General features: G+C 44.2%; 1 protein-coding gene across 2 annotated transcripts in view; it reads right to left on the bottom strand.

Moving 5' to 3' along the window:
• The window catches only part of FARP2 (FERM, ARH/RhoGEF and pleckstrin domain protein 2), a 217130-nt gene that overhangs the window by 41876 nt on the left and 161383 nt on the right, over nt 1-13871 (bottom strand). For both annotated transcript variants that reach the window (XR_014225029.1, XM_082250070.1), the window contains exons 18-20: nt 11643-11773; nt 11495-11563; nt 6291-6380 (exon numbers count right to left, since the gene is read on the bottom strand). Coding sequence is in view for 1 of the 2 variants with exons in the window: in XM_082250070.1 (XP_082106196.1) it covers nt 6291-6380; nt 11495-11563; nt 11643-11773 (290 nt within the window). In the remaining variant the exon portion in view is untranslated. The remainder of the gene's footprint in view (nt 1-6290; nt 6381-11494; nt 11564-11642; nt 11774-13871) is intronic.

The raw sequence follows: 13871 nt of genomic DNA on the forward strand, positions 1-13871 counted from the left end.
GGCAAGAATGGAGTTGTGCTGGGGGGTACAGAGGTGTGCTGGCAAGAATGGAGTTGTGCTGGGGGGTACAGAGGTGTGCTGGTAAGAAGGGAGTTGTGCTAGGGGGTACAGAGGTACGCTGGCAAGAATGGAGTTGTGCTGGGGAGTACAGAGGTGTGCTGGTAAGAATGGAGTTGTGCTGGGGGGTACAGAGGTATGCTGGCAAGAATGGAGTTGTGCTGGTAAGAACAGAGTTGTGCTGGGGGGAACAGAGGTATGCTGGCAAGAATGGAGTTGTGCTGGGGGGTACAGAGGTGTGCTGGTAAGAACGGAGTTGTGCTGGGGGGTACAGAGGTGTGCTGGTAAGAACGGAGTTGTGCTGGGGGGTACAAAGGTATGCTGGCAAGAATGGAGTTGTGTTGGGGGGTACAGAGGTGTGCTGGCAAGAATGCAATTGTGCTGGCAGGAAGGGGTAAAGAGGTATGATTTGTTAGGAAAATTTCCCCTCACTTCCTGTCTTGCTGATCAGTGTTAATTTTGGCAGCAAATTTCAATTTAGTTTTAGTCTTAGGACTAAAATGGCATTTTAGTTTTAGTCCCATTTTAGTCTTCTGCAAGTGTTTTAGTTTTAGTCGTATTTAGTCGACTAAAACTCCAGTACATTTTAGTCGAATAAAAATCATTTTAGTCATCTATAATCGAATGGGTGTAGTTCAATTGTAATTTGTAATGCATTATTTAAGCATTTCTCTACAATTTCCAAACTCATTATATACTACTGCTGGTCCTGGAGTGAAAAATCTAATATGTTATTATTTATGGTGGTATTAAGCTTTCAGCATGCACCAGTGTTAATTTTGGCAGCAAATTTCGATTTAGTTTTAGTTATAGTCTTTTGACTAAAATGCCATTTTAGTTTTAGTTGTATTTTAGTCATCTGAATTGTTTTAGTTTTAGTTGTATTTTAGTCGACTAAAATTGTGTTAATTTAGTCGACTAAAACGATTTAGTCGGTTTTAGTCGACAAAATTAACACTGTTGCTGATGACAGTTTCACCAGTCCGGAAATGAGAAAGATCTGCAACAAGGACACAGAAATCATATGCTGTCAGTAGGACAAGAGATGAGGGGAAATCTCTGTAACGGAGCCCTGGATAGCACCAGAGTTCCCTTCCATATCCAAAAATTAAAGTATATTTTCTAGCTACAAGCAGGGATAAAGAGCAGGTTTGTTCGGACCTGCCTGAGCTATCCTGCCACAAGCTGTCACTGCAGACAGCCAGGTATACCTTGCTCAGGCTTTCCCTTCCCGCCTTGCAGTTGCACTTATACATTCAGCTGCGGGGAGGGGGATCGCCTGGGCCTCTGAGTCTTGTGTGCGCTGTGCGTATAATGAATAGGTTCAGATTCTACTTAATAATGTCCCTTTAAAGTCTAGACCTGAGCATGCACAAATACAGCCGGTACTATATATTATATGCACGGGGCAGTTTGGTTACGTAAGGCTTATGCATGTACTGTTTTTCTGCCATTACGTTACTGGACAGAATGATTATTCAGGTAATTATTTGTCTGCAGTCCTCCTTTATAACCTTTAGATCACCGATTACATGTTTACTGCATTTAGAACTTTGACAGGTTTCATTATACTCTCTTGGGCAAATAAAAAAATGAATGTTACATAGTTACATAGTAGGTGAGGTTAAATAAAGACAATAGTCCATCCAGTTCAACCTGTGTAGGTGTGTGCGGCTGTAATCATCTCACATAGTCCTGAATGTTCTGATCCTTGAGATGTACGTCTAAGAGTCTTTTGAAAGTCACCATACTACCCGCAGAAACCACCTCTTGTGGTAGAGAATTCCACAATCTTGTAGCCTAACAGTAAAGAACCCCCCATGTTGCCTGAGGTTAAAACGCTTCTCCTCTAATCGCATTGTATGCCCTCGAGTCCTCATGCAATCCCTTCGACTGAACAGCTTTATATCCTATGCTTAGATCCCCATTGAGATATTTAAAAATTGCTATCATGTCCCCCCTCAGGCATCTCTTCTCCAGGGAGAATAAATCAAGCGATTGCAGACGCTCTTCATAATTAAAGGTCCTCCAATCCCCTAATTAGTTTAGTTGCCCTTCTCTGGACTCTCTCCAGCTCCAACACATCCCTCCTGAGGACTGGCGACCAGAACTGGACAGAATACTCCAGATGCGGTCGGACCAGAGATTTATAAAGTGGAAGGATTATAGTCTTATCTCTGGAATACATCCCTTTCTTTATGCATGCTAATATTCTGCTGGCTTTGGCAGCTGCCGCTTGACATTGCATGCTGTTGCCTAGTCTATCATCAACCAAGACTCCCAGATCTTTCTCCATTTTTGATTCCCCCAAGGGTTCCCCTCCTAACGTGTATTGTGCTTTTATGTTTCTAGTCCCCAAGTGCAAAGCCTTATACTTCTCCACGTTAAACCTCATTTGCCATGTCGTTGCCCACTCCGTTATTTTGTTCAGGTCATTCTGTAGGATATCTGCTTCATGCTGTGCAGTTATTGCCCTGGCCAATTTTGTGTCATCTGCAAAAACTGATATCGAACTACTGATCCCGTCCTCAATACTGTTTATGAATAAATTGAACAAGGCTGGTCCCAGGACTGAGCCTTGGGGACCCCACTTACCACCTCAGACCAGTCTGAGTATGCGCTGTTTATTACCACCCTTTGGACATGCCCTTTTAGCCAGTTCCGTATCCAAGAGCAAACCCTGCTGTCGATACCTGCAGACCTTATTTTATAAATTAAGCGCTTATGGGGAACTGTATCAAACGCCTTAGCGAAATCTAAGTACACCACATCCACTGGTCTGCCCCTATCTAGCTCACAGCTCACCTCCTCGTAGAATGTTAAGAGATTGGTTTGACAAGAACGCCCATTTGTAAACCCATGCTGGTTACTGCTGATGATGCTGTTGTCTTTAGCAAACTCTACGATATAGTCCCTTATCATCCCCTCCAGAAGTTTACATACTATTGATGTCAAACTGACAGGCCTATAATTTCCCGGTATATGCCTCTGACCCTTTTTGAATATCGGAATCACGTTTGCTTTCCTCCAATCCCCTGGTACATCTCCTGTCCTAATACTGTCAGCAAAGATCAGGAACAGTGGTCTAGATATAACCTTACTGAGTTCCTTGAGTACTCTCGGATGTACGCCATCCAGGCCTGGGGATTGGTTTGTGTTAAGTTTATCCAGCCTTTCCCTGATTTCACCCTCTGTTAGCCATAGTGGCAAGTCCTGTGTATTACTACTAACCATACAGTCATGGTCAGTGTACCCCTCCGTTTCCTGTGTAAAGACGGACGAGCAAAAAGCATTCAGCACGGTTGCTTTTTCAGTGTCCTCTGTAACCATCCTCCCATCATCGTTAATTATGTGTGCAATATGCTCTGCCCTAGCTTTTTTGCTGTTGATATATTTAAAGAATTTCTTTGGGTTCTTTTTACTATCCTTCGCTATTTGTCTCTCAAAGTTTATTTTAGCCATCTTGATTTCGTGTTTACTTTTCTTATTTGCCTCCTTGTATTGGTCGAAAGCCGATACTGTGCCCTTTGATTTATATTTCCCGAAGGCCAATTTTTTTCCCCTAATAAGTTTTTTAACGCTACAGTTTAGCCAGCCAGGTTTGGCTTTGTCTCTTCTAAATTTATTTCCCATGGGAATGCACTGCAAGATGCATTTGCTTAATATGTTCCTAAAGCATTCCCATTTTTCCTCCGTGGTCAGGGATCCCAGGGTTTGGTCCCAGTTTACCCTTTCCATCAATTAGTACAATTTTGGAAAGTTTGCCCTTCTGAAGTTTAGGGTTCTTATGTTCCCCACTTGCCTTGTTATATTGTTATTTACACTAAATGTGATCATCCTGTGATCGCTAGAGCCCAGGTAGTCCTGGACTCCTACCTTTGAGATTAGGTCTGGGCCATTAGTGATCAATAGATCCAGGACTGCGTTTTCCCTAGTCGGAGAGTCCACCAACTGTGACATGTAATTATCCTGTAAGGTTTCCGTGAATAGACGGGCCTTTTGTGAGTGTGTACTCCCCTCTACCCAGTCAATGTAAGGCAGCCCATAGGGGAGTCTTTTTTTTTCCCCTTTCAACCAGCAGGTTGAATGGAAAAACCTGACTCAATTCCCCCATCTACACACTCGATTTAGATGAGGGAATCCTCCCCGCTGACCTATTGTTTTCTGAAAACAGGGAGACTTCTCCGCTATCAGAATACACTAATCAGCGATGCCAGCTATAGCCGGGGGGCACTAACTGAGCAGGAAAATCGTACAGGGTGACTGTACAAAAGTCGATTGACTTGGGTAGAACCTCCCTGCCCATGAGTGGATTGAAATTCGTCCAGTCCCTGCTAAAACAGGCTGAATTTTGATCCATGTAGGGCTTGGCTTGAGGTGATATTTGTGTTAGCCCCATACTTTGCATCCATCCTCTGCAGTGCTAGTAGTTGTGTTAGATGCTTGTGTTTCCCTGCTGCTGCTCCAAGTTACTAGAGAGCTCCGGCAGTCCTAAAGGGACACACTAGTGACATGGTTCTATAGATTTTAGCCTACAAAAGGCTTACCTCTAACAGCAGCTTAAAAAAAAAAACTGCAAAAGCTGCATTTTTCACAAGAGTTTAGGCGCGTTTGGCGTTAATGCATGCTATTGGCCAGAATATTCATTTATACTGGCCATTAGAATGCATTAATGCGCACCTAAGGCCTTTCTGTGTGTATATCAGCATATCTGAAACATGCAAGTTATGTTTTTTCTTTTTTTCTGCCTCTAAACGCTTATGTGTGCATGGACACACATGGGTTGATTTACTAAAACTGAGGAGTGTAAACTCGGGTGCAGCTCTGCATAGAAACCAATTTTGTCAAAGCCTAATTGAACAAGCGGACATTGGAAGATGATTGGCAGGCGTTTTTTAACTGCAGTGTGCATGAGGCCTAATAGCTTGTCAACCAAACACTTGCCATTTATCACAAATGAAGGCTGATACTTAATCAAAAAATATGGACTTTGTGTATGCCTACCAATAATATAATGAAATTGAATTTATAGAAAAGAGCAGAGCTAAAAAGATAAAACAAATCAATAGTGGTTATTTCCATTCATTAAAAAAAAAAGTTCCAAGTATTAAAAACAGAAGCGCGTGAACACCTTTAAAGTGCCTGGAAAGGAATCTTCTGTGCAATATTCACCCACAATTCGCCAATAGTGAGCACCTGATGCTTCTTACAAGAATGTATTGACCCTCTTTAAACTGAGCGGTCAAAGCGCTTTTTGGAGTAAAACTTCACAGACCACATGCACATTAAAGTCTCAGCAGGGCAACCTTCTCATATAACCAGATGATGTTCCCCACCAGCGGTCCAGAGACACCTAGCTCACTTGGTTACTCCGCTCATAAAAAGGCATAAAAATAAACAGCCTCATGGTGCAGTATAAAAACCAGGGATTTATGGAATTAAAATTTTCACTCACATTACAACGAAGATATGCATATTACTAAACTCCAAATCCGACTCCTGGAACACTTACTGTGGTTCGCTATATGATGGCATCACACTCACACGTTATGTAGACTCTGCCCTACGAGTTCCGTCATATGGTGACATCCTCAGGGGTTTGGTGAGTGAATATTGCACAGAAGATTGCTTTCCATGCACTTTGAGGGTGTTTACACTTTTCTTTTCCATAAACTTAGAACTTTTCCTGAGACCTATTAATGAAAGTCAACCACTATTGATTTGTATGAGCACAGATTTGTTTTATCTTTTTAGCGCCGCACTTTTATATACGTTTATTTTTTGATTTGTCGTCAACAAATTGTCCCAAATTGTCTTGGGTTTGGGTTGTCTAAGCACAGGTGTTATTGAATTTTTTTGGAATAAAACTGAACCGATTTGCTTTCCTTACTGCATACAGTTCTTTTAAAAGGGTTTACATATTTGCCAGCTATACATTTTGCTCTGGTGCTTATGTTGTGTTATTCAGTTAAAGTGGAAGTAAACCCTCCTATCGTTTTCAGCCAAGGAAGCTGCCATCTTTGCCTCGGTTTAATCTTCAACTGCCACGATGCTGCACATGTGATCATTTATGACACCAGCCAATAGATGATTTGACAGTTTGGTTGAGAGCAAAACCAATGTGACAGTTACATTCCCGACACGTGCCGGAAATGTAACTTTTTTGAAACGGTTAATTCAATGGGTTTACTTCTGCTTTAAGGAGCCCAAATATCTAGCCCTCTAGTACTCACCAGCATGCCATGGAGAGGCAGGCGTCCATGAACCCGAAACTGGTTAGTGCAGCTCAGGCCTTTCCGTGTGTATATCAGCATATCTGAAAACTAAAGAGACTCAAACTTGTACATTTAATTAATAAATGCATAACAGGATTCTTTTTTTTTTTTTTTTTTTTTTTTTTTATATATTTCTGAAGTTTCACTTTAAACAGCAAGCAGATTTAATTAACAAAAAGTAGAGAGAAGTTCCATAGAGGATTTGTAATGGCAGTAGATAAGATAGCTGATATCGTTTGCAGTATATCACAGTTGTCCTGCCACACAAATGTTTATTTTCATCTTTGGAGAATGAACATTGTGATGCTTCATGAATTTCTTTAAAAAAGACCTCTGCACTGCAAACACGCCCTTGCTTTCTTAAAGTCTAAGAAAAACTGAATTTTTTTTCCCAGTAAAATCGATTCTAAAAAATTGTTAGAGAAAAATAAAAAAAAAACAACAGCATATGTCCAGCATTTGCCAGTTATTATTATCATACAGGATTTATATAGCGCCAACAGTTTGCGCAGCGCTTGACAAAATGAAGGCAGACAGTTACAATACAATTTGGAACAAAAGGAATCAGAGGGCCCTGCTCATTAGAGCTTACAATCTAAAAGGGAGGGTAAATTGATACAAAAGGCAATAGCTGTGGGGGATGAGCTGATGGAGCAAGTGAAACAGTGTTATTAGTTAGTAGCCGGGTAGGCTTCTTTAAAGAGAAGGGTTTTCAGGGATCGTCTAAAGATGGATAGATTAGGGGACAGTCGGACAGATTGGGGTAGAGAGTTCCAAAGAATGGGAGAAGCTCTGGAGAAGTTCCAAAGGAACAGGAATTGTCAATACACAATTTCTCACAAAAGTAAGTAAACCCTCACATTTTTGTAAATATTTTGTTATACCTTTTCGGCCCCATGCACACGGGACGTTTTTAACGCCGCTGTAAGCAGCGTCAGGCGTTTTCTTTTTGCAGCCTAAAAACGCCCCTCCATGTTATTCTATGGCCTCATGCACACTCAGACGTTTTTGAGCTGTAAGTGGCTTAGACGTTTTTAGGCTGCAACAAGAACCCACCACCTGCGCGTTCTGAGGACCAGCGTTACAGCGTTAAAAACGCCTGACGCTGCTAAAAGCTGAATAACTTTGCTATAACGTTGCTTAACGTGCGTTAAGCCACGTTATACGTTTTTTTTTCTTCCATTCAAAATCAATGGTTCCCTATGGGATCCTATTGATTTGAATGGAGGTCGCACCGCAACACCGCAAGTCGGATCCGACTTGCGGGGTGACTTGCGCTGTGGGAATCTTGAGGGGGAACTCCACGCCAAAATGGGAAAAAAACGGCGTGGGGTCCCCCCCAGGGTTCCAAACTAGGCCCTTCGGGTCTGTTATGGAATTTGAGGGTAGCCCCATGCCGAAAAAACGGCATGGGGTCCCCCCCAAAATCCATACCAGACCCTTAACCGAGCATGCAGCCCGGCAGGCCAGGAAAGGGGAGGGGACGAGCGAGCGGCCCCACCCCCCCTGGACCACACCAGGCCACATGCCCTCAACATGGGGGGGTGTTGGTGCTTTGGGGCAGGGGGAGCTCTGCACCCCCCCACCTCAAAGCACCTTGCCCCCATGTTGATGAGGACAAGGGCCTCATCCCCACAACCCTGGCCGGTGGTTGTGGGGGTCTGCGGGCAGGGGGCTCATCGGAATCTGGAAGCCCCCTTTAACAAGGGGGCACCCCAGATCCCGGACCCCCTCCCTATGTGAATGGGTATGGGGTACACTGTACCCCTACCCATTCACCCCATAAAAGGCAGTGTATGGAAATAACGACAAGAGACGTTTTGGAAAGTTTATTAAAAATCTTCATCCGACTCTTCTTGTCTTCTCCTCTCCGGGGGTCTTCTCCGGGGTCTTCTGCTCTTTTGCTGTCCGCCCTTCTTGTCTTCTCCTCTCCGGGGTCTTCTCCGGGGTCTTCTGCTCTTTTGCTGTCCCCCTCTTCTTGTGTTCTTCTCTCCGGGGTCTTCTGCTGTCCCCTCTTCTGCTGTCCTCTCTTCTTTTCTTCTCCTCTCCGGTCTTCTGCTCTTTTGCTGTCGGCTGTCGGCTGTCTTCTTCCTCCGGTCCTCCTCTGACGACGTCTCCGCTGATTATGCCTATCTCCGGTCTCTTCAGCTTATTATATAGCCATTAGGGGCGTGGCCCCGATGACGTCATCTGGAGACCCCACCCCCTCATGTCACAGATGACGTCATATGTGACATGAGGGGGCGGGGCCTCCAGATGACGTCATCGGGGCCACGCCCCTAATGGCTATATAATAAGCTGAAGAGACCGGAGATAGGCATAATCAGCGGAGACGTCGTCGGAGGAGGACCGGAGGAAGAAGACAGCCGACAGCCGACAGCAAAAGAGCAGAAGACCGGAGAGGAGAAGAAAAGAAGAGAGGACAGCAGAAGAGGGGACAGCAGAAGACCCCGGAGAGAAGAACACAAGAAGAGGGGGACAGCAAAAGAGCAGAAGACCCCGGAGAAGACCCCGGAGAGGAGAAGACAAGAAGGGCGGACAGCAAAAGAGCAGAAGACCCCGGAGAAGACCCCCGGAGAGGAGAAGACAAGAAGAGTCGGATGAAGATTTTTAATAAACTTTCCAAAACGTCTCTTGTCGTTATTTCCATACACTGCCTTTTATGGGGTGAATGGGTAGGGGTACAGTGTACCCCATACCCATTCACATAGGGAGGGGGTCCGGGATCTGGGGTGCCCCCTTGTTAAAGGGGGCTTCCAGATTCCGATGAGCCCCCTGCCCGCAGACCCCCACAACCACCGGCCAGGGTTGTGGGGATGAGGCCCTTGTCCTCATCAACATGGGGGCAAGGTGCTTTGAGGTGGGGGGTGCAGAGCTCCCCCTGCCCCAAAGCACCAACACCCCCCCATGTTGAGGGCATGTGGCCTGGTGTGGTCCAGGGGGGGTGGGGCCGCTCGCTCGTCCCCTCCCCTTTCCTGGCCTGCCGGGCTGCATGCTCGGATAAGGGTTTGGTATGGATTTTAGGGGAACCCCATGCCGTTTTTTCGGCATGGGGCTACCCTCAAATTCCATAACAGACCCGAAGGGCCTGGTTTGGAACCCTGGGGGGGACCCCCACGCCGTTTTTTTCCCATTTTGGCGTGGAGTTCCCCCTCAAGATTCTCACAGCGCAAGTCGCCCCGCAAGTCGGATCCGACTTGCGGTGTTGCGGTGCGACCTCCATTCAAATCAATAGGCTCCCATAGGGAACCATTGATTTTGAATGGAAGAAAAAAAAACGCTGCTAAAAGCAACGTGGCAAAACGTGCAATAACGCCAATGGAAAAAGCTACTGAAAGCACGTTTTTACAGCTGCTTTTTCCGGCGTCAGAACTAACTTTGACGTACGTTTTTTCTAACGCCCCGTGTGCATGGGGCCTTCATGTGACAACACTGAAGAGATGACACTTTGCTACTATGTAAAGTAGTGAGTGTACAGCTTGTATAACAGTGTAAATTTGCTGTCTCTTCAAAATAACTCAACACACAGCCATTAATGTCTAACCTGCTGGCAACAAAAGTGAGTACACCCCTAAGTTGAAATGTCCAAATTGGGCCTAATTAGCCATTTTCCCTCCCTGGTGTCATGTGACTCGTTAGTATTACAAGGTCTCAGGTGTGAATGGGGATCAGGTGTGTTAAATTTAGTGTTATTGCTATCACTCTCTCATACTGGTCACTGGAAGTTTAACATGGCACCTCATGGCAAAGAACTCTCTGAGGATCTGAAAAAACGGGTTGTTGCTCTACATTAAGATGGCCTAGGCTATAAGAGGATTGCCAAGACCCTGAAACTGAGCTGCAGCCTGGTGGCCAAGACCATACAGTGGTTTAACAGGACAGGTTCCACTTAGAACAGGCCTTGCCATGGTCGACCAAAGAAGTTGAGTGCACATGCTCAGCATCATATCCAGAGGTTGTCTTTGGGAAATAGATGTATGAAAGCTGCCAGCATTGAGGTTGAAGGGGTGGGGGGGGGGGTCAGCCTGTCAGTGCTCAGACCATACGCTGCACACTGCATCAAATTGGTCTGCATGGCTGTCGTCCCAGAAGGAAGCTTTTTCTAAAGATTATGCACAAGAAAGCCCGCAAACAGTTTTCTGAAGACAAGCAGGCTAGGGACATGGATTACTGGAACCATGTCCTGTGGTCCGATAAGACCAAGATAAACTTATTTGGTTCAAATGGTGTCAAGCGTGTGTGGTGGCAACCAGGTGAGGAGTACAAAGACAAGTGTATCTTGCCTACAGTCAAGCATGGTGGTGGGAATGTCATAGTCTAAGGCTGCATGAGTGCTGCCGGCACTGGGGAGCTACAGTTTAATAAGGGAACCATGAATGCCAACATGTACTGTGACATACTGAAGCAGAGCATGATCCCCTCCCTTCGGAGACTGGGCTGCAGGGCAGTATTCCAACATGATAACGACCCCAAACACACCTCCAAGATGACCACTGCCTTGCTAAAGAAGCTGAGGATAAAGGTGATGGACTGGCCAAGTATGTCTCCAGACCATTATCCCTATTGAGCATCTTTGGGGCATCCTCAAACAGAAGGTGGAGGAGCAAAAGGTCTCTAACATCCACCAGCTCCGTAAAGTCATCATGGAGGAGTGGAAGAGGACTCCAGTGACAACCTGTGAAGCTCTGGTGAACTCCATGCCTAAGAGGGTTAAGGCAGTGCTGGAAAATAATTGTGGCCACACAATATATTGACACTTTGTGCCCAATTTGGACATTTTAACTTAGGGGTGTACTCACTTTTGTTGCCTGCGGTTTAGACATTAATGGCTGTGTGTGGAGTTATTTTGAGGAGACAGCAAATTTACACTGTTATACAAGCTGTACACTCACTACTTTACATTGTAGCAAAGTGTCATTTCTTTAGTGTTGTCACATTAAACAATATAATAAAATGTTTACAAAAATGTGAGGGGTGTACTCACTTTTGTGAGATACTGTATAAAGGGTCCAGAGGACCAGGGGTTGTCCGTATGAAAACTTTGCACACATTGAGAGCAAAAAAAGATTATCCTATTTTGTGTTTGTGGTCTTGAATCATAGCAACACAAAGTTTCACCGGTCCCACTATACCAGTCTTCCATGTTTGTAGAGCATACTTACAAGGTAAAACATGCGTGGCTGCAAGCCATTCTTGGTCAGTTTGTATAGACAGCCCTCTCTAATAAATTCCTGGAGAAAAAAACAAAAATATATCACCATAGGAAATAAACAGCATATTTTAGCATGAACATAACTTTGTAATACTTACACGACCTGGTGAAGACAGGTGTTCTCCTCCCAGCAGATCTCTCTCAAGCTGGTCCAGTCTTTGTAGGTTCTGTAAGTGCAGCAGACGGTGTCGAAGGCGAGAACTCACCGCACTGGCCTCACCTAAAGCCCCTGTGACAAACACAGTGTTTATCATAATTTGCTGTCTGTATGTCAGGAAAGTGCAACCAGCTAAATTTCTGAATGGCTGCTGAGAGTACAGAGCAAACCACCTAGAGATGTACAGGAAAAATCCTGATGGTGATCTTATTTCCACAGCTTCTCCAAGATAGTGCAGGCTAGATGATTTTTTCCACTGCTGTCAGACATTCGTGAACCCACTGTGTCCCCAGGGGCAACAGCCAACTAACAGGCAGGACAGATGCTAGGACACTAGGTCCCCAAATAGATGGGCAGAACAGCAGCAGAAATTGACGGAATGGGTTGGCTAATGGTTCAGATTAGGCACATACAAACTAATACTAAGTAGTCAAGCTTCCAGACTGGTAGACGGCACAAACTGACAATAGCAGACATACCAGGTCAATTATCAGAATAAGCACAGACAAGCTGATCAGGCACAGGCCAAATATTCAGCAGTCTACTTAGGCACTTCTAAATGAGATATGTGTGCGCTGCAGAGACCTAAGCTGCAGTGCCCGAATAATAACCAGCAGACTGAGAAGAGTTCAAGGGTGATCATTACACCTACCTAACAGGAACACGAAGCACAGACAAGATTAAAAACTCGCTTCCCCCCATCACCACCTCTACAAAGAATTACAGACATCTACTTAACTCACCTTTCCACGAATGAGAATAACGAGTTTGTCATATCATGGAATAGTATTTGAAATCTTATTAACTGATAGAAAAAGGAAAGGCTCTAATCATCAAATCAATAGAATTTGAATAAATTGTTGGATGTTTGCTCCAGTAATAGGTTTACAACTACCCCAGTGTAGGGGTATGGCATTGTAACTACAATCTGGTAGCAGTTTTTATTGACTCAGGAAATCTACCCACATGTTCCTATGAATATATGGCTGGTAACCGCAGTACTGAAGAACTGTAGTAAAGCTTCAGATCTCAAGGCATAGCCATGATCAGGAGGCCAGGAAAGGCTGCAGACCCCATGTGGTTTGCAAGTGAAAAAGGTCAGGGCAGGCAGGAGATAGTGAGCAGAGATCACAAATCCAAGTTTAAAGGGGGCAAGTGCAGATAGCAGGAGTCAAGGGATAAGCAAAGTCCAATTCCAAAAGCCAAGCCAGATATTGAGTCCAGAAAAACAAATCCAACATACACAGACCTCGATTCAGACACTGGATTGGTGCACCGAACCATACCGAAACCCTGTGCTGAATGAGGTCTGGTGTGGAACTTACTGTGTGACTATGCCACAGTGCTGGATATCTGCCAGCAGATGTTGTGGGCACAGCCAAAAATAGCACATTTGACCAATCCAGAAAATGGATGCGAATCAGGAGAAGTTGGGGAGCTAGTCGCCTGTGCAGATGCAGTCAGATCATATACAAAATTCTTCTAAAATAGTTTACGCATACCTCCCAACTTTTTGAGATGGGAACGAGGAACACCTATTATCAAAAGTATGTAGGTAAAATGACACACCCCCCTACCATGTCCCCTTAAAGGAGAATTATACAAAAAAAAAAAAAAAAGTGCTTTTTTTTTACCACTACTAATTCCTTATACTGGCTTTTAAACTATACAAATGCAGCAATTTAGAAAGTGGATAAAAGGTTTAGAACTGGGAAACACCTTTTAAATGATAAATCGTGCATTTTATATACAACAATATAGATCAGACCAAAATGAGGGACAAATGAGGAGGAAAGAGGGACAGAGGGACTTTGTTCCAAATAAGGGAAAGTCCCTCAAAATCAGGGATATTTGGGAGCTTCGGTTTAAGTAGCATACAAAATGTCATACTTTTTAAGATGCAGACATTTCAAAAAAGTATACAACCCAGATTTGTAACACATGCAAACATTTTTTTATACTGTGTATTATTTACTTCCTATGCCCTGGGTCTTTACTGAGACTAAATTTAAATGCGTAAATTATGGTAAGAATGATAAACCACTAGCAGACTGGTTATGTTGAAAACATGAACGCTGTAATTATTAAAACCCCTGTCTCTGAGCTGTTATTTGAGCATATATATGAACAACATATTCATGAAGTAGGGGGTTAACCAAATACAATATTG

This window comes from Pelophylax lessonae (assembly GCF_965119305.1).
Source record: "Pelophylax lessonae genome assembly, chromosome: 3".
Lineage (NCBI taxonomy): Eukaryota > Metazoa > Chordata > Amphibia > Anura > Ranidae > Pelophylax > Pelophylax lessonae.